The sequence below is a fragment of the Hyperolius riggenbachi genome, chromosome 6 (assembly GCF_040937935.1).
Source record: "Hyperolius riggenbachi isolate aHypRig1 chromosome 6, aHypRig1.pri, whole genome shotgun sequence".
Classification (NCBI taxonomy): Eukaryota; Metazoa; Chordata; class Amphibia; order Anura; family Hyperoliidae; genus Hyperolius; species Hyperolius riggenbachi.
The window spans coordinates 110,231,076-110,253,075 of record NC_090651.1 but is presented as its reverse complement, the minus strand read 5'-3'; the positions used below and the strand labels follow the sequence as shown (position 1 = coordinate 110,253,075).

The following is a 22,000-nucleotide window of genomic DNA, read 5'->3' as shown; positions in this document are numbered from 1 at the left end:
TCCCCATTGGTAAGCTTTTCCACCTACCCCTGAAATGGGGAAACAGACAGATATAAAAAAAATCCTGGAAATTGCAAAGAAAAAACCCTGATTGTACAAAAAAAATGCTTTCTATATATATTTTATTATTATATTCTTCAGGAAATGTTATGTATCCTCTCTGTCCTGGTAATAACCTGTTGTTTGGAACCAACTCTAAAATAACAATATAAGGGTACAATGTTTAATTTGCATATATTCAGCAGTGATGCTCTGGGAGACATCTCAAGCTCACTCCAACCTGGATTATCGCAAATTCTTTCTGTTTTAGGAAAGCAAACTTTTGTTTTTCTTAACATCTTAGTAAGGGGGCTTTGAGGGCCATTGTAGTCCCTTACACACTCCAATGAGTTCTGGGTCACCATGAGCTTGCTGGTTAGTCTGTGCCAATATAAAGTAAGAGACATTTTAAAAATTTCCCACTCTGTCCAAGACCAAAAAATATGTTATTTATTTATTTTTTTTGGGGGGGATCACTTCTGTTTAATGGAGGTTATTTCTAACGGGAGAAATATGAATGAACCTGTTTACTATAATAGTGACTCCAAGTCCAAATCAAGCATATTTGTCATAAGGAATGACAAGTTAGACCAAACTGTGAAAGGAATCCATGGGAGAATATATGTAGTAAGTTAAGTATGCAGTGAAAGACGTGAATAGTTTATTTCATGCTTATTAATCATGTACTGCTGGAAAATGGGACAAGGAAGAATGATGAAGACACCCTACTTCAGACAATCTGAAAAGGAAGTAGCTTTCTTACTTGGTCTGGGTTTAAATTACTACCAGTCAAGCACTGTTAGTCATCTAGTGCCGGCAAACTGGACAAGGAAAGGAAGATGAAGACACCCTACTTCAGACTGTGTGTTTGCATCAAAATCGGTGTGGCATTTAGGTGTTACATTTACAAATATCTATAGTTTCTACTAGATGAGTCCTTTATACCCCATTAAAGTTATGTCGTTTGTTTATGGGGCAGCACAGTGGCATAATGGCAGTCTCGCTTGCAGCACAGGGTCCCGGTTCAAATCCCAACCTGGACACTATCTGCACTGAGTTTGTATGTTCTACCTGTGTCTGTGTGGGTTTCCTCTGGGCACTCCGGTTTCCTTCAACTTCTCAAAAACATTAAGATACGTTAATTGGCTTCCCCCTAAATTAGCCCTAGACGACGATGCATGCATTGACATTTGACTATGGTGGAGGTTAGATTGTGAGCCCCTCTGAGGGACAGTTAAGTGACAAGACAATGTACTTTGTACAATGCTGTGGAGGATGTTGGCGCATATAATAATAATAGATGGCTTAATATTTTTGACATGGAATAAGCAGCATAGACTGATTGGGTTTACAGTTGATACTCCTGTTGCATTATTGCTGCATTATTTGTTTGTTTTCTTTAGAGCTCTACCTCTGACACAGGAAATCAGGGTTCATATCTCAGCTCTTCCTGTACAGTAAGCCAGCACGTATACAGTACAGTGCGCCCCCTAGTTCTGCAGTTCTGGCATTTTGAGTCCGCAAGGAGAAAAGCCCAATATAAATGTCTTGTCATCTTTAGATGAACTCATTAATTGGTTATTTGTTTATTTATTGCATTAAAGCACCTTATTGAAACATACTTGTCCGTATATGAAATGTTATTGATGTATTTGGGATTTTTTTCATAGCACTCCAGCACTTTTTTAACCCCTTCTACCGCAGATCATGCATTTTTGCACAGTGCCAGTTTTGTGTAGCCTACTACAGATCAGGGGTGTCAAACTAAAATACAAAGTGGGCCGAAATTGAACACTGGGGCCTAGTCGCGGGCCAACCTCAATGTCTACTTGCCACCTTCCTCCCTTATAAAGTTCCCAGGTGTCTAATGGCCCCCATCTAACACCTATACAATTCCCTAGTGTCTAGTGGTCCTCCCACCCTCCATAATACAGTTCCTTGGTGTCTAGAAGCCCCCACCCTGCCCTATACAGTTCCCTGGTGTTCAGTGCTTTCCTCCTACCTCCCCCATAAGGCTTCCCTGGTGTTCTAGGGCTTCACCTCCAGTATAGCTTCCCTGGTGGTCTAGAGTGTGCCAAACATCCTGCAAACACCACTTGGGGGCCACATTTAATGGTTCTGAGGGCCAGATTTGGCCCACGGCCCGAAGTGTGACATTTTTTTGGCTGCATTGTTGCACTGTATTTACATTATTTGCTGACAGATACCAGGGTCGCCATTAGATTTTTGTGAACCCTCCAGCCTAATTTAATTTATACACCTTTGTCCCTTGTGCACAAACTCTGTAATGTACAATTTATCATATCTGTTTTGTACCTTACTTTGGCCCCAACTTTTCCACAGCCCATATGCCCTCATCCCTCCCCTTTCCTTGATTTTATGTGTTTTTATGATTTGGATTTGTTTATGTGCATAATAAATTTATTAGGTGTGTAAATTGGTGCAGCTTATCTGGTTCTTTTTTTCTTTTTCCTCAGAGTACAATTATTTAAATATTTACATATTGGCTATAAGCTTAGATGTTTTTGGTTTTTTTTTTTTAATCAAAAATGGTCGTCTCCAAGAAAAAAACAAAAGTGCCAGACAACCTCCTTTACCACTGTTATGAGAGAGAGAGAGAGAGAGAGAGAGAGAGAGAGAGAGAGAGAGAGAGAGAGAGAGAGAGAGAGAGAGAGAGAGAGAGAGAGAGAGAGAGAGAGAAGAGAGAGAGAGAGAGAGAGAGAGAGACAATGATACAACTGTGTTTTTAATCTGTATTTGCCTTGTGTACCTTGTATGTAAGCTATTTACTTGTACAGTGCACAATGAAAGGTTCTAATACCATATTAATAAAGAATAATAGTAATTGTAAAATGTAGATGTCATTTACTCACTTTCTAAAGCCGTCTTGATTTTTGTGTTTCCTATTTAGATCATCGTTGGAGAAACGGTAGTCTTCTGCCTACAGGTAGCAACGAGGGACTTTGAGAACCAGGAGAAAACTCTTCTAACTGGAGACTGTTGCTATATTAATCCACTAGTTCGGAGAACTGTCAGATTTCTTGGTGAGTTTTTGTTGTTGTTATTTTTATGTTTTAGTGTAGTGTTAAGGCACTGCGCTACTGAGATTTGCTGCCCTTGAATATATTTCAAGTTAGATCATGCACAGTTTTATTTAATATTCTGACATTTGTTTCATGGTCTGTATGTAAATTATGTGCTCTGGGGAAATTCTGAGTGCACATTCTTTGTTCAAATGCAAAATCTGTTCTACAAAAAATAAAATTAATGATTCAATTTAGCAGTAGAGACAAGTGTACTACATATCTTGTTTCCTTGTGGAACTGAGTATACCTGCTGTATGTTGATCTGCAAATTAATAACATAGGTCAATGCATAATGTACAGAAGCTTCTTACCAAAAGGGATTATGTTTGTGTTTGGAAAAAATGCTAAATTCATACAAATAAGTCCAAATATGTTTTTGTTCCATAAAATTGTTAACCATTACCAACTAGCTGGATGGCAAAGGCAGCATCACAAAGGGTGTCACTGTTATTATTATTTAGCATTTATATAGCGCCAACACGGTCCACAGCACTGTACAGAGTATATTGTCTTGTCACTTAACTGCCCTTCAGAGGGGCTCACAATCTAATCCCTACTATAGTCACATGTCTGTATATGTATCGTGTAGTGTGTGTATTGCCGTCAAGAGTCAATTTAGGGGATGTGGGAGGTGGCCAGAGGAAATCCATGCTGACACAGGGAACACACAAACTCCGTGCAGATAGTGCCCTGGCTGGGATTCAAACCAGGGACCAAGTTTTGCAAGGCGAGAGTGTTAACCACTAATCCATTGTTTACCCTGCTGACAAATGAAGTTTGTATACTGACATCTTGGAAAAAAACTCAACAACCTCGGACAACGTATTTTTTGTGGAAAATCACCTGGACTTTCTTAAAGACCGGCAACAACCCTTATATCCCCACCACCTCCAGCCATTGTATTTTGTAGTCTATATGCCAATATACCAATCCAAATGCAAGAAAGGGAGGGTTTGGAGGTGTCCCAGTTGGGTGTACTTCAGGTACCAGATTAGGGCTCAATATCATCCTGTTTAAAAAAAAAAAAACAAGTATGCAATCCTTATGAACAGTTGAAGTTTTTCCTTCTCCCTTGAAATTCACTTTAACAATTTATGAGTTTATGTCAAGTCTAATAATCTAATGGCTTTCATAAATTACATTTTAATTGCATTTTTGATCAATGTCTACTATTATAATTACTGAATGGATTTTCTTACAACCACAATAGGACTAATAGCCATAAATGGCTCTGATTCACAGATAAAGAAAAAAAAGTATAATGCAAACATGATTATTTAGATTGTAGAAAATATTTCTAGTGTACCAAAAACTACTTTAAACAGGACTTATTGTTTTCTAATAGAGGGCGGAAAAGTTCAGGACCTCATCATGTATTGCCAGTTAATTCACTACTTCTTGCCTGTTTTACTTTTGATAAGTCTTATCTATTTATTTCTTAAAGGGACCCTGACCCTGATAAATTGAAAATCTGGACCTGGGGCTTCCTCCGGCTCCCCATAGCCCGTGAGGTCCCCTGGCATCCACTTGGTCCCTTCCCTGGTCCTGCTGGTGGCTCCAGTAATCAGGTGCGCACACTCGACGTGTTCATCACACCAGCCGCAGTTAGTGTCCTGCACATGCACGGCTCACTAAAGACTGAACCGCAAATGCACAGGACGTTTACAGCGACTAGCCAAAGTAGCCGGATTACCGAAGCCGCTAGCAGGACCACAAAAGGGACCAAGAGGATGTCGTGGGGACCTTGCGGGCTACGGGTAAGTCCATATTTTCAATGTATGCCTTTGCTCAAGGTCAGAAAGCAATATTTACACAAGATGTCTACAATATACATATAATACAATATACATAAGCCATGGGGAACAATTCACACAATAAATTCATTAGTACCTAGCCTTAGTACATCTTCCCAAGACCTTCTACATACCAAATTACAGACCCCTCCCTTTCCTTAACCATCCAGGATCAGAGACAGAAGGCCAAGAGACTATTCTCCCCTCCTGCACAGAGAAGTAGTTTACCTTGACGCCAAAGCGATACAGATATATCTAAGATCTTGCTTTATTTTGTGGCACCTGTAATAGATTGGCCAATCAGCCCAAATCCAGGTCAAGACCCAGTCTTTGCTTTTCTTTACCTTGACTCCACCCCTTCAGCGCACCTCACTTACCTTTTGGGATTCTCTGGGATTGGCTGAAAGAAATCTTTTCAGCGGGTTAAATCACAGCTCCCCCCTAAGGTGATGTTAGCAGGAAGTGGAGGCTCTTCTTTAATTTCATGTGCTCAGAGGTTAAATGGTTGCCAAATCAAAGGAAACTGTGGGCCAAATGCAGTCCTTTTCTTAAATGCTTTCTATAAAAAATGGCCCTGAATCATTTTTTTTCTACAGTAAGACTGAGCACACACTTGTTTTTGCAGAAAAGCATTTGTTTTCTGCCATGTACGTTTCTGCTTTTCTCAGCGTTTTGTGTTTTTGGAATTGCATTTTTTTGTATGTGTTTGTGTGTTGCATTTTTTAATAACCTGCCTTTTCAACCATTCAAAAAATACAGTATCATATCTTTTTTTTACAAAAATACAAAACACAACCTTTTTTGCGGCTCCAAAAAATTGCTGTAAACACCAATGTGCTGTGTGATTTTAAAACGTGTACATTGCACATTGCTGAGAGCTGTGATTTGTGGCCTATAGACTTTCATTAACCTCTTGAGGACTGCAGTGTTAAACCTCCCTAAACACCAGGCCTTTTTTTGCTGAAATGGCCACTGCAGCTTTAAGGCCAAGCTGCAGGGCCACACAACACAGCACACGAGTGATTCCCCCCCCCTTTTCCCCCCACTAACAGAGCTCTCTGTTGGTGGGGTCTGATCGCCCCCTTTGTGTTTATTTTTTTTAACAAATATTATTTATTTTTTAATAAAAAATACTGTTTTTTTTATTATTTTCCCCCCTCCCTCGCCCCCCACAACTGGCCAATCATGGCGATCGGCTGTCATAGGCGTCTGCCTATGAGAGCCGATTGCTCTCTTGTCCCCCCGGGCAACAGCCGTGTCACATGGCTGTCCCCAGTACAGCGCTGCTGCTGATCGCAGCACTGTACAATATGTAAAGATAGCAGTTTAAGCCTCTAACAGTCTCCCGAGCGGCAATCGCCGCTCTGAGAATGAAGGCGGGGTGGAGCTCCGCCCCCGAGCAGGAGATGCACGCGCAGCCTGCACCGTGATCTCCAGCAAAACAGAGCCCCAGGACTTAACGCCAATTGGCGTTAGGTGGTCCTGGGGCATGCCCATTGGCGTGGGGCAGTCGGCAGGTAGTTAGAGAGAATCTGAATGAAAATAAACTTATGATATAATGATTTAATGATTTGTATGTGTAGTACAGCTAAGAAATAAAACATTAGTAGCAGAGATATGAGTCTAATATTATTTCCAGTAGAGGAAGAGTTAAGAAACTCCAGTTATCTATGCAAAATAGCCACTGATCTCTACGTATTTTGTTTTTCTGCAGACGAAAGTTCAAAAGGTCATTAGCCTGCTCTGTGAAATCATTTAGAATACTGAGTATAGTGTGTAAACTGCAAATATTAGAGAATAATGCAATGTTATAAAAAAAAACTATATAACTGAAAATAAAAATATGAGAATATTTTCTTTGCTACTAATGTTCTAGTAATTATCCATACTACACAACCAAATTATTATATCTTTTTTTTTTTCTTTGCTTCAGTGTCACTTTAACTATGATTTTGCTAGAATTTTCCGCTGTGAAGTCTCTTCCCTAGCTTGCTGCTCTCTTGCTGGGAGTTTGTTTACACTATAGCAGAAAGCAAGATCAAGAAGTGAGGCAGGCAGTACTATAGACTTCATAGTAAGTTGAGAGTCACAGAGGAATTCCCATTGAACAGAGCTGCAGCTGAGAAAACAAAAGATAAGTGTGGAATCATGTTTATGATGAAATGTGTCCATAGTTTTTGTTTCAGTGGAATTCCTGAGTGAAGTTGTACACTACCTAAGCTCCTTATATTACCCACGAAACTAACCTTTCCCCAGAATGCTCTTAAGAATTCACTAAAGAGTTGGTAATAAAAAATGATTTGTGTGTTCGTTGCACTGTGTACATAGTTACATAGTTATCTGAGCTGGAAAAAAAAGACGTGGTTCCATCAAGTTCAACCTTTGATCCTCGCTATACCTTAATCTAGAAAAAAGAAAAGCCACAAGGCTAAAAATGATCTTTCTGACTGGATCAAGGTATCACCTTCCTACAGCTAATAATTATAGCTCCAGATGCTCATCAAAGTAAAAAGAGCCCCCTTGAACCCCTTTTAAATGGAAATGTGGAATTTGTCATAGCTACTTCCTGTGGTATGATATTTGATATCTTAACCATTTCATTTCTGCCAATCTTCTCTCAGTTCTGAAGCATTTTTCCCTTTTAGTGATGTGACCCTTTCTCTGAATATAGCCCTTAAAGTGACCTGAACTCAGAAATTACTCTCTACTATAAAATATAAGAAACAACATAATAACTTATGTTATGTACACACTGACAATAAATCGTCAGTGTGTATACTTCCTGGTTTCATGGAAGGAGAGAAAGGGTTAACCTCCTGTGTTTATATATTAGCTGTGTCAGCCGAGACAACCACATTTCGGAGCTAAAACAGCTGAGAGCTCAAATTTCACTTGTGATTACTTGCAGATGAGGGGGGATTAGATGGGCTCTTCTCTATAAAGACACACAAGGTGGATTTTACTGTGTTTTCCTTGTGTCATATGCAAGTTCATGTCCGCTTTAAACAGTTTATCTGACACATAAACTGGCGCACCGAAGGGGCTATTCCGGGTGTATGGAACCACCACCCCTGCGGCTGCTGTCAGGTAGATATAGAGTAGATATATCCGCAGAGGCCGGGGAGGCTATCTGATCCTGTTTGCAGTGGCTCTATCACATTTCCCTCTCCTTGCACGCTCTACTTCCTTCCTCCTCCAGCAGGTCTGATTGGCTCTCCGTCCCTCCCCTTGGCATCATGGGAAAATGGAGCTGCATAGAGCCAGACCTGCTGAAGGAGGAAGGGAATAGTGCCTGCACAGAGAGGTAATGTGAAAGAGCCGCTGCCAGCTCTGCACAGGGGGAGGAAGAACGTGCTGGGGTGGTAATTGAGATCGTGTATCATCATTTGTGCCTGCAACTCTGCAATTGTTATCACCCTCTGTGCATTTACACTCTGTGCTTCTTGTGTATTCAATCATGTTGCAGCCTTTCCCTCTCAGTGCAGCCCGGACTCCGCAGGCAGCGTCAGGAATGCCAGGCATGTGTGGGGCTGAGTGCACTGACAGGCTGATCTGCAGTACGGAGCTCACAGTATGTTTGCTTTACAGGAGGCAAGGCAATATGTTTGGAGTGAGACCACTAGGGAGGGGGGAGGGGTGTGTGTGTGTCCACTGGGGGGGGGGGGGGGGATTTGTGTGTATGTGTGTGTGTTTTATGTTGGATGGGGGGCTGTAAAAGCGGAATGATTATGGTCTGACTCTGCAAATAGAATAGTACATATGGCATATACTGTACTTGTAATCTAACTAATAGTTGTACTATTGCACTCTCTCTTTTCTCCCTCTAGGCTAGCTCTCCCACCATTCCTTTCAACTTCTCTATGCCTGCTGTTCTGTCTCACTTTCCCTGCCAACCCCTCTATTGCTTTCTCTATCCACTCTCTTTTTCATGCTTTATCCGCCCTCACTGTCTGTAAACTTATGCCGATGTATTTAAAGTGTACCCAAGCCAGGTATAAAATTATCTTTATCTAAAGAGAGGGAAGCCTCAGGATCCTATTGAGGCTACCTTCAGTGCTCTGATGTCCCTCGTCGCTGACCGCAGCTCTCCAGAAGATTGGCTACAATGGATTGCCACTAATCATGTTAGGGCTGCTTTCCTCCTATTTCATCAGCACAGTAAGCTGGAGCTGCTTTGCTAGGAGCGACAACGTGCGGTGCTACTGCGCATGTGTGTCCGCACTCATAGCAAGAGGAGCGCAGCCACGATGTGGAAGGGGGTCACTTTGATTAAAGGAGGGGACATCGGTGCATGGAGGGAAGCCTCAATACAATCCTGAGGCTTCCCTCTCTTTAAGTAGATATCTCTGTTTAAACCCAAGCTTCAGCTTGTGTTCCCTTTAATAGCACTGTCATCTTCTGAAGCACTTTACAGGGTACAAAGTCCTTTCACTCACTATTAGAGGTGTACCGAACGGTTCGCCGGCGAACGGTTCCAGGCGAACATTGGGGGTTCGCGTTCACTTGCGCCAGGCGAACTTTTCCGGAAGTTCGATTTGCCCCATAATGCACTATGAGGGTCAACTTTGACCCTCTGCATCACAGTCAGCAGGCACATTGTAGCCATTCAGGCTACAGTAAGCCCTGGAGCCCCACCCCCCCTTATATAAGGCAGCCTCCAGCGGCCATTACAGTCACTCGTGTGCCTGCTAGAGAGAGGAAAGGGGCAGCTGCTGCAGACTTTTTCTCTTAGGGACAGATTAGTTAGGTTCTAGGCTGCTTTGCTTGTTCCTGACTGATTAATATTGCTTTTAAAGCACCCAGCAACAGCTCTTTTCAGAGCTCAACCTGTACATTTTTTTTTCTGACACTTTTGTTGCATGCACAGCCTTGCTAATTGATAGTGTGTGTGCCACTGCCAGCAGCCCAGCACATTCAGTGACTGACTGCCTGTGTGTGTGACAGGGAGCTGCACATTGTACTACCCAGTACTGCATATACCCCAGTACCTGTTGTGTTTACTTAACCCACCTCATTACTGCATATACCTAGCTTTGTGTTGAGTGAAACCAGCTCACTGCATCTAACTACCCAGTACCTGTTGTGTTTACTTAACCCACCTCATCACTGCATATACCTAGCGTTGTGTTGAGTGAACCCAGCTCACTGCATCTAAATCTAACTACCTGTTGTGTTGAGTGAGAACCCACCTCACTGCATCTTAAGTACCTTTACTGTATACTGTTCAGTGAACCCAGCTCACTGTATCTAACTACCCAGTACCTGTTGTGTTTACTTAACCCACATCATCACTGCATATACCTAGCGTTGTGTTGAGTGAACCCAGCTCACTGCATCTAACTACCTGTTGTGTTGAGTGTGAACCCACCTGGCCACCTCACTGCATCTAACTACCTGTTGTGTTGAGTGAGAACCCACCTCACTGCATCTTAAGTACCTTTACTGTTGAGTGAACCCAGCTCACTGCATCTAACTACCTGTTGTGTTGAGTGTGAACCCACCTGGCCACCTCACTGCATCTAACTACCTGTTGTGTTGAGTGAGAACCCACCTCACTGCATCTTAAGTACCTTTACTGTTGAGTGAACCCAGCTCACTGCATCTAACTACCTGTTGTGTTGAGTGTGAACCCACCTGGCCACCTCACTGCATCTAACTACCTGTTGTGTTGAGTGAGAACCCACCTCACTGCATCTTAAGTACCTTTACTGTTGAGTGAACCCAGCTCACTGCATCTAACTACCTGTTGTGTTGAGTGTGAACCCACCTGGCCACCTCACTGCATCTAACTACCTGTTGTGTTGAGTGAGAACCCACCTCACTGCATCTTAAGTACCTTTACTGTTGAGTGAACCCAGCTCACTGCATCTAACTACCTGTTGTGTTGAGTGAGAACCCACCTCACTGCATCTTAAGTACCTTTACTGTTGAGTGAATCCAGCTCACTGCATCTAACTACCCAGTACCTGTTGTGTTTACTTAACCCACCTCATCACTGCATATACCTAGCCTTGTGTTGAGTGAACCCAGCTCACTGCATCTAACTACCTGTTGTGTTGAGTGTGAACCCACCTGGCCACCTCACTGCATCTAACTACCTGTTGTGTTGAGTGAGAACCCACCTCACTGCATATAGCTAGCATACCCCTGAGATGGACAAAATGGACAAACCAGGTAGAGGAAGAGGTAGAGGCAGACCCAGAGGAAGGCCACCAGGCACCGGCAGGTCTGTGGCTGTGCGAGGTGGTGTTGCTGTGATTTCATGCGGACCTGCCCCAAAATACAGTGCTCAGAAGAAGGCACGTGCCATCACTTCCCAAAATCGTGAGGAGGTGATTGAGTATTTAACACAGAACACCTCATCTCCCGCAGCCACCAGCGCTACAACAAGCACCACATCCGCTGCATTTGACACTTCGCAGGAGTTATTTGGTGGTGGTGGTGAAATCACTGATTCCCAGCCACTACTGCAACAACAACAAGAAGGCGCAGGTACACCACCTCATACGTCTGAGTTAGGTGGCGATAGTATGGACGTAACGTGTGTGGATGGGGATGATGGTGGACCACCTGAAGTTGGTGCACTTGAGGAGGTGTCTGAGGAAAGCGCAGCTGGCCAGGAGGATTATGATGACGATTATACGGATACCACATATGTTCCCGGTAGAGGAGATGACCAGGGGGACAGTTCAGAGGAGGAGTCAGAGAGGAGTAGGAGGAGACGACTCCATGATAGAAGCAGAGGGAGCTCGTCCTCAGAAACAGCTGGGGGCAGTGTCCGGTGCCATGTATCGCCAACTATGGCCAGACAGCCAACATGCCCTTCAACGTCAGCTGCTGATGCCACCGTAGCGCCATCAGCCCAGGGGGGCTCAGCGGTTTGGAAATTTTTTCACGTGTGTGTCTCAGATCGGAGCAAAGCCATCTGTTGTCTCTGCCAGCAAAAATTGAGCCGTGGAAAGGCCAACTGTCACGTAGGGACAAGTGCTTTACGAAGGCACCTGGAGAGAAGGCACAAACAGCTATGGCAAGAACACCTGAGGAAAAGAAGCACCCCTCAAAAGACAAGCAGCGGAGAACAACCGTGGCAGCCGTCACAGGGGGCTTCTGCTGCTCCACGTTCCCATGGTATTGTTCGTGGCTGGGGGGAGGAAGAATGGATACACTTTTAAACAATTTAAAAATACAACCATCTAAACTTTCAAACAATTTAAAAATACAACCATCTAAACTTTCAAACAATTTAAAAATACAACCATCTAAACTTTCAAACAATTTAAAAATACAACCATCTATCATTTTCAAAAAATTTAAAAAAAGGGCAAAAAAACTTGCCCTCCGTAAAACATTCTTGGAAAATGCTTTCGACTTGGTTTGTCTTCCGCTGGCTCAAGGGTCCATCTGACCACAGATGCCTGGTCTGCAAAGCACGGTCAGGGCAGCTACAGCATGGGTCTCAGCAGGCTCCCACTTCGGGCCGCAATCCAACCTTCATTCCCCGCGGTGACAATGGCAGACTTGCCCTCCATAACGGATTCCCGTTAAAGGATTTAAAGTTAATTCATTTCAAATACACAGCAGGGCCTCGAAAGTCCGCCTCCTGTATTGTTATTTTTGGTCACTACCTCGGGGCGGGCGTGCATGCCTACCTGCTGCCCTCCTTGGATGTGTAGTGGTAGCCGTTTCTCAGGCTCCACACCGGATTCCATCCCTCATTCCCCGGCCATTACCCGGGGTCACAAATGACAGACTTGCCCGCCTCCATATGATTCTCGTGAAAGGAATGTGGTGTCATCTTTGCCCGCCATAACTGGTTCTCGTTAAAGGATTTAAAGTACATTCATTTCAAATACACAGCAGGGCCTCGAAAGTCCGCCTCCTGTATTGTTATTTTTGGTCACTACCTCGGGGCGGGCGGGCGTGCATGCCTGCTCGCTGCCCTCCTTGGATGTGTAGTGGTAGCCGTTGCTCAGGCTCCACACCGGATTCAAACCTCTCATTCCCCAGCCGTTACCCGGGGTCACAATGGCAGACTTGCCCGCCTCCACAGGATTCTCATTGTAGCGGTACTGAACAAGTACACAGCAAGTAGAAAATGTAAATTAAAAACAAAACGTAAGCTTTTTAACAATGCCATGGAAAGTTGAGAAGGAAGTCACACATTACCTGACATCACTGAGTGAGGAAGAGCAATCACGCCATGTTGCGCAGTAGTCCAGCATGGCCGTCACTACACAAACAGCTGTTTGCGGTGCGTTACACAGTGAGTTTGGTGTGTCAGTGTGAAGCAGTACTCTAATTACACTCCCTGTTTGATGTATACACATGCAAGATGTTTGAAAGCACGTTAGGCCTGCAATTTAGCATTCAAAGTGATTTCTGCCCTTAAAACGCTGCTTTGCATCACATCCAGATTTTTCACCGGGACTTTTGGCATGTATCCCACTCCGCCATGCCCCCCTCCAGGTGTTAGACCCCTTGAAACATCTTTTCCATCACTTTTGTGGCCAGCATAATTTTTTCTATTTTTCAATGTTCGCCTCCCCATTGAAGTCTATTGCGGTTCGTGAATTTTTCCGCGAACCGAACCTTCTGCGGAAGTTCACGAACCCGGTTCGCGAACCGAAAATCGGAGGTTCGCGACATCTCTACTCACTATCCTCAGCTTACAATCTAATCCTACAATAGTCATAGTGTAATGTCCTACTATATTATTATTATGTATATTTATATAGCACTGATATCTTCTGCAGCACATTACAGAGTACATAGTCACGTTGCTGACTGTCGTCAGAGGAGCTCACAATCTAATCCTACCATAGTCGTAGTCTAATGTCCTACCTTATTATTATGTATATTTATATAGCACTGACATCTTCTGCAGCACATTACAGAGTACATAGTCACGTTGCTGACTGTCCTCAGAGGAACTCACACTCTCATCCTACCATAGTCATAGTCTAATGTCCTACCATATTATTATGTATATTTATATAGCACTGATATCTTCTGCAGCACATTACAGAGTACATAGTCACGTCGCTGACTGTCCTCAGAGGAGCTCACACTTTTATCCTACCATAGTCATAGTCTAATGTCCTACCTTATTATTAATATGTATTTGAATAGCACTTACACCATCTGCAGCACTTTACAGAATACATAGTCATGTCACTGACTGTCCTCAGAGGAGCTCAGTCTAATCCTACCATAGTCATAGTCTAATGTCCTACCATATTGTTATTGTATATTTCCATAGCACTGATATCTTCTGCAGCACATTACAGAGTACATAGTCATGTCACTGACTGTCCTTAAAGGTGCTCAAAATCTTATCCTATCATAGTCATAGTTAGGCCAGTTTTGTGGCGGGCCAATTAAATTAATATTTTGGGGGCTGTAGGAGGAAAATACAATTGACACAGCATACCATGCGCTATAATAAAACACATGTACAGGCCTCATTTAGATGTGTAAGTTGGGGGGGGGGGGGGCGGCGGCTGGTGATAGCTGGCCTTGGGTGTTAAAAAGTAGAAATCGGCCCTGATCTCTGCTATATGCATAGTATGTAGGATATCCTTTTTATTAGGAGAGGGGGCTTCATATAAAGTTTCCTGTTGATGTCCACTGTCAGTGAATTTCTAACTGCTGCTAAATTCATGAGCATTGGGCCCTGCTCTTAACCCGTCATTACCGCGCCCACTTTCCAGTGCACGGACAAGCCAATTTTTTGCCGCGGCGCACTACGCATGCCGTACGTCAGCTACCCCTGCAGTGGATCTAGCACTTGCATAGCACCCGCAAAAAAAAAAACATCTTGGAAGCCACCCCTGTTTACAATCCACTGTCCTGTCTTATCACTGCGCCTCCTAGCTCACTCACCCTCTGTGCTAGGTTCCAGCCAGGTGGTCTAGATTGCACACATGCGCAGTAGTGAGCGGCTTTCTGAAAGAGACCTTTCGTGGAATCCCCCCCTTCAAAATCCTGGGTTTGCCCCTGACATATAGTCTTAGCATGATTTTTATAAAGGACAGGTAGGACTTACTTTTCATGACAAATAGTTAACCTCATATATGAGACAAAAAATATTATAAAACAATATTTAACACATATTATTATTATTATTATTATTATTTCAATGTAATTAAAGACTATAACGTAATGAATTGTTGTTGCGGTTAGTGTTTTTTTTATTTTATCATGTTATCTATTAATATTTTTATGATTATTTGTTTTTCTGCAGAGGTGTGACTTTTGTTTCCCTGATTTTTCATTTTCAAAGTAACTCAGATGCGGTTGCTTCTCAGTGCTTAAAACTAATGGAGAAGCATGTGATCAGTTTGATCAGCTGATGAGTTAGTAAGGCTCTGATTTGTTGGTCATGATTATGCGTTAAACCAGGAAGAGATCCCAGCAAATCAGAGCCTTACAAATCTATCTGCTCATTAAACTGATTACATGCTTCTCTCTTCTCTTCTCCATGAGTTATCCTTTCTCCCTTAGATTGTAAGCCTTTGGCAGGGTCCTTCCTTCTCTAGGGGTTTACTCATTAAGGTGCACTGCTAAAGCACCGCAGCTTAATGAGAGAAGTGCGAGTTATGCGCATGCTACACGTGGTAGTGCAGCGTAGTGTGCGCTGCTAACTTACGCTTCTTCTAAGTAACGGCCGCTCCTCTGAACCTATCCTGAGCCTCGACTGGTCCAGTGGCTTTAATGGACATAATCCCTGCAATTTGATTGGCCAAATAGGCTGCCTGTCACTTTATGCTGCACTACCTCGCGTAGTCACTTGACCCTGCACTACCTCGCATAGCTTGCGCATAACTTGCGCTCATCTCATTAAGTTGTGCTGCTTTAGAAATGAATCAACCCCCTAGTGTATTCAACATGACTGTGTGCTCCATTCCTATGACCCCCTCATTCTTGTATTACTGGTCCTACACTAACCAACTTAAAATCGCAAAATCATGTATTTTCTACCGTTTGCTTTGTATTACTTTGTCGTACGTTGTAATACCTTGTTACGTTATGTCTGTAATCCTCTGTATCATTGTATGTATTTATTGTGCAGCATTGCAGAATATGTTGGCGCTTTATAAATACAATCAATAATAATAATGAGTTATCCTAAGCATTGCCATCCCTACCTAAAAGTAAAGAAACAAACACATAGCATGATACTGTGAATAAACTTCAGTTCCGCTGCCAACACCATGAAACATGCACACTCTATTGCTTCTTCTAGTGACAAACCCAAATCCACAACTATCCTTAGGTTCTCAAATATTACAGTTGCTCACTCATTTGTAGTGCTGCTGCAAAACAGACAGACAAAATCAACTGATCTCCACCACCACCAGAATCACCATTTAGAGCCTTCGCACCTTTCTCTGCCACATACAACCAATGACCTCCTACCCTTTCCTTTGCTGTCCAGATTATAAAACTACAGCAATCGCATGTGTAATTGCCTGGCATTTGCTTCTGACTTTCAGCCCATGGTAGAGCACCTCTCGTCCATTTGCTTTACTTGCTTCATGCTACCATGCTCAATGTGATAAAGAATCAAAGGCAACATATATGTCTTGGTTCACAAATCTGAGTTTACTGTGTACAAAAGAGTGACAACAGGGTCCCTTTTTCAGAGCTGTGAGTGAAAGCCGTAGAAATCACAGCTTCAGCTTTTTTAAAAATATACTAATTAAATTACAGTTGGCTCTTGTGGCTCCAATAAGGCAGTACTATAGTACGGTTTGTATAAAACAAATTTCAGAATATATGAAGGTGAACCTCTCCTTGGTTCTATTTAATATATGATAATTCTATAGACGATCATCTTTGCTGAAAATGTGAAGTGACATGTTCTCTAGAGTGTATTATATGTAAAAGACTGGCATTGAACATGGTGTTATCCATAACATACTCCGTGTATTATTTAATTCACACTGTATTCTTCATTAATTACATTTTCTACATTTACAGCTCTTATGAGCTCAGATGGCACAGATGAAATATAGTCAGCACAGTACTTAAGAAAAGAGGGCAGATTTTAGCACAGCTAACTTTTATAATAAGTATTATGTTAATTTGTAGAGCCAATTAGCAGATGTTAATTACTTCGAAATCTTAGCATTCTATGAAATGAGAGCCTTATTTACAAGTTCCTAAACATCAATTTAGTACTCATTTTTCCAGCAATTAGCACTATCCTTAATTAATTTGTTTATTAAAACTTGCTAATAATACAGACTACATGATGCATCAAATCAACCCTGTTTGTACCCCATGTTGTTTTTTTAGGCTGCGTAAAGGCATAATTCTTGGTATCTCCATTTAGCAATTTATGGGAATCTCCTGTTGGATAATTATGCAAAAAAATAAGATTGTTAAAATACAGAATGAAGTAGACCATTTGTGTTTTCAAAGTTAAAATGTGTATTAAATGAATGTGTCCATTCATTGTGCACCTAGTTATATATATTTATATACAAGTGATATTTGAAAAATTAGAATATTGGGAAAAAGTCCATTTTTTTCAATAATTCAACCTTAAAAAGTGAAACTAATATATGAAATAGGAACTCTTTGCATCTTTGCATCGATTACAGTAATTATCTGATTAGAATCTTACATTTTGAGCCTAGAATATTGAACATTTTTCACAATATTCTGAAGGACTGAGATTTTGATTTTGGGGTTCTCATAAGCTGTAAGCCATTATCATCAAAATTATAACAAATAAAGGCTTGAAATATCTTGCTTTGCAAGTAATGAGTCTATATCATTCATCAGTTTTAACTTCTAAGTTGAATTACTAAAATAAATGGACTTTCTAATGGATACATTGACTATTCTTATTTTTTGAGTTTCACCTATACAGTATATATCATCTTCCGACCTTTGTTGGCGAGGATGCGGCCTCAAAGGAACGCTAGACCACATATTTTGGTCCTGCACAGTTTTGTCTTCTTTCTGGTCGGAGATCCAAAAACAAATCCATCAAGTCTTATAGTAAGAGAACAGAGGCGCCAGCAGGATAAAAGGTAATAAAAATTTTAAAATTTGCTGGGAGGCAGTAGTGGACTTACCTCCGGAAAGCAGACTCAAAATACTGTCTGAATTAAGCAAATAAATTTATTATTGGTACCCCGAGGTGCCATTCGTGCTACTGACGAGCTACTGTTTGTCCCCTATCTTATTGCCTGATGAAGCGGGCTGTGCCTGCGAAACGCGTTGCATCTTTTGGGGTACCAATAATAAATTTATTTGCTTAATTCAGACAGTATTTTGAGTCTGCTTTCCGGAGGTAAGTCCACCACTGCCTCCCAGCAAATTTTAAAATTTTTATTACCTTTTATCCTGCTGGCGCCTCTGTTCTCTTACGATAATACTGTGTCCACCCCTGGTGAAGGGGTGACCTACCCCTACTTTCCTGATCTACAGAGAGCGACATCTTAATCCTGATTGAGGACAGGTCTAATCTCCTCACCTGCATCTACAGTGGTTGCCTAAGAGGTAACCCACACTTGTGAGTATATTCATCTCACACTTACATTTATCCACGGTTTCCAATACATACTACACTATATTGGGCTCTCGGTGTCTCCTATTTACCATCAAGTCTTGGAGGTGCCTATTCCCCTGGACCCCACTTATATGCTTCTAGGTAGATCTCTCCCCCAGACCCATACATTTGAAAGAATTTTAATCATTCGTATCCTTACTGCCGCAAGGCTATCCATATCCTCTAACTGGAAAAAAATTGCCCCCCCAGAACTCTCAGAAGTTCTTATAAAAATCAAATGGATCAAACTTTTGGAAAAACTAACCGCTACTCTAAGGGATACTGAACTACGCTTTGATAAAATCTGGGGTCCATGGGAAAGCCACTTCTCTAATGACTAGTCTCTCCTGGGTACTCCTATATACTAGGGTCAACCCTAGGACTTATCCTGATCTACCACTTTGGCCACTCATTGCTATGTAAAAAGTACTAGAACCAATCTGATCTTCCTCCCTTTACTAGTTTATTTGACCAAATATAGGGGTTAATGTCTTTTGTTTTTGATTTTAGTTTAAATTGATTATTACCCAATACTCAACTTTATATTTACAGGTGCATAGACTTTGTGAAACTCTGCATTATGTTCTATTAATAGGCCTGATTTTTGCCACCTATCATATTTCGATCTACAATATGGACTTGGACACTGATATACTATCCGTACACTTCCCCTGTACCCCCACTTTTTGACTTTACCTATTGTGTACTACTCTGTACTAAAAGTTGATAATTGGCTATGTACCTGCACTTGTAAACTTTTTCTTTTTATAATCGAAATAAAAAATAGTGTTACAAAAAAAAAAAGAGCTTGTCCACAGCTTGTTAAATTCAGTCTGGTTTCCTGAAAAGTAAATAGAGGCTGAGAAACAATGAGACAAGGCTTCTAATGAGGTTTAAGTTCAAAGGGTCACTACTTCTCTTTCTCTTTCAGCTTAACAAGGCAGAGTGTGGATTCTAAATATCAACTGTGACAGTTTGATGCAATCTTAAAAATTAAACCAGAAGAAAAAATATGAGACTCATTGTCATGTTGTAAATGTCCTATTTATTATCCATACTAGACATAGAATTAATTATAAGTTTATTTTCAATTCAGGTTCACTTTAAACTACAGTTTTTGCTGTCTGTGGATTGTTCTCCAATTGATGAATGCAAAGGTCACAAAAGTTTCCATGCGCAATTAATTAACTTTTATTTTTTTCCTAAATGAATAAGCACAAATATTTTAGCTTATTTGTTAAATTGGTTTCCATTATCTAGTTTAGGACGTTAATGAATATAGACCACATTATACAGAATACATATGGCCTATTTGAAAGACTAACATAAGCAAAATGGAACCTGTCATTTTATGTATGATTTCCTTTCTACATGGAGAATCATAGCAATATGTTGATGTATTTGTTGAACAGTATCAATGTGCATTTTATTTGAGACTTATTTCTTTAATCAAACCTGAACTGAGCTTAAAAAAAAAAGTTTGATACCTATTTAGAGGGAGGTCTCTGTATCCCATGGAGCTTTGCCGGTCATCTCTCTGTTTTCTCTTTCCATCACTGTCCCTTGTTCACCTTTGGGACTCCTTAGAAGAAGGTTTGGGAAGCACTCCCGTCCACGAGTGCTTCTAAGGATGGGCACATCCATACTGTGCACGTATGAACTCAGACTCAATCATGTGCAGTACAGATCTCTCGCTTTTTAAAAGTATTCGGAAACTCAAGTACTTCCAAAGCCTTTCCCAGGAAGGCCCAAGACATATTCAGTCTGCAGGTTGAACATTTTTACTGGGGGACAGCGGGGGAATGAGGACATGAGAAGAGGACCGGGAAAGCTCTATGGGATCTAGAGCCTTTCCTCTAAATAGATATCTCAGTTGTTTTTTAAAAAGCTTGCTTTAGGGTACCGTATATACTTACATATAAGCTGACCTGCATATAAGCCGACCCCCCAAGTGTTACCCCAGAAAGCAGGAAAAAGTAATTGACTCGCAAATAAGCCCACCCCCCACCCCCAGTATAAATAGCCAGATGTGACCCCAATACTAGGCAGCCCCATTCCCCACAGCCATGTGTGCCCAACAATGTTAGGCAGACCCCCTTCCCACATTGTGATCAGAGTATTTAGTAGTGACCTGCTATGCAAAGACAAGCAGGTCCTACAAACTTGTCACAAGAATACATTTGTTACAGTAGACTGAGAACAGCAATGGTGCCTCCCTTGCTATTTAAAACAATAGGGATCGGAATGATTCTCTTCAATGTGATTTCCCCCCCAACTGTGCCCATGCACCCCCTCCCACCCTAGTACCTCTGTGGCTATTTAAAAATGATGTACCCCCGCTATGTCCGTGCCCCTCCCTGCTGGAATGGTACATGCATATAATTGTTTCCTCCCCGAGTCTCTGCCCCCTACCCCCGTGATTTGCAAAGCTTTCTGCTCTTTCTTTTCCAGTCCTGAGCCCCCATAATGGTGTAGAGGGGTGCCGAGTGCCAGCGTCACATGTCCGGAGCCCCGTAGTGCTGTCTGCGGGTAGAGGAGAGCTGAGTATTAGCATCACATGGATTCCCTTCTTCACTGTGTCTCAAGACGCCACTAGATGGATAGATATGAGACACAGTGAGAGTGTCAGAGAAGAAGGGAATCCCCGCACATGCTGATGCTGATACTCAGCTCTGCTCTACCCGCAGACAGCATTACGGGGCTCCGGACATGTGACGCTGGCACTCGGCACCACTCTACACCATTACGGGGGCTCAGGACTGGACAAGTAAGTGCAGAAAGCTCTGAAAATCACAGGAAGGAGATTCGGGGAGGAATCCGCTCCAGTCGGAGAGGAGGCAGATACCGCAGGGGGGAAAACAGTTTTTACATGTACCGCTCCAGCAGAGGGGGCACATACCGGAGCGAGGGGGGTCACTTTAGCATCATGACTCGCATATATGCCAAGACCCCCACTTTTGGGCCACTTTTTGGGGGTCAAAAATTCGGCATATATGCGAGTATATACGGTAATTTTAAATAATTAGATGATGTTTATTTCTTGGACTTCTGTTTTTTTTAGTTTATTTTATCTTGTGTTTTACAGGAATTTATACTTTTGGATTATTTGCTACAGACATATTTGTAAATGCGGGACAAGTTGTGACAGGGAACTTGGCACCACATTTTCTTACAGTTTGCAAACCAAACTACACAGCACTTGGCTGCCACCAGCTTACACAGTTCATCACGGATTCCAACCCTTGCACGGGAAACCCGGATATTGTCATCAAGGCAAGGAGAACATTTCCATCCAAAGACGCAGCTCTCAGTGTATATGGAGCAATGTACCTGGCTGTGAGTACTTATGACGTGTATCACCCATTGATAGAACTGTATTTTATCTTTATGCAATTGAATGTTTGAAATTCATTATTTTATAGGGTTGGTAAGTATTAATAAGGTACATACCATACATTGGCTTTTCTTTGAGTCTTCTGAATAAAAGGGATATCTTTACTACGTCATGCTAAAGGATA

The 22,000-nt window shown here is 42.0% G+C and overlaps 1 protein-coding gene across 1 annotated transcript in view; it reads left to right on the top strand.

Annotated features, from left to right (window-relative positions):
• PLPPR5 (phospholipid phosphatase related 5) overlaps positions 1–22,000 on the top strand; it is a 415,845-nt gene that overhangs the window by 168,260 nt on the left and 225,585 nt on the right. The window contains exons 2-3 of the mRNA XM_068239767.1: positions 2,951–3,083; positions 21,568–21,818. Coding sequence (XP_068095868.1) covers positions 2,951–3,083; positions 21,568–21,818 — 384 coding nt within the window. The remainder of the gene's footprint in view (positions 1–2,950; positions 3,084–21,567; positions 21,819–22,000) is intronic.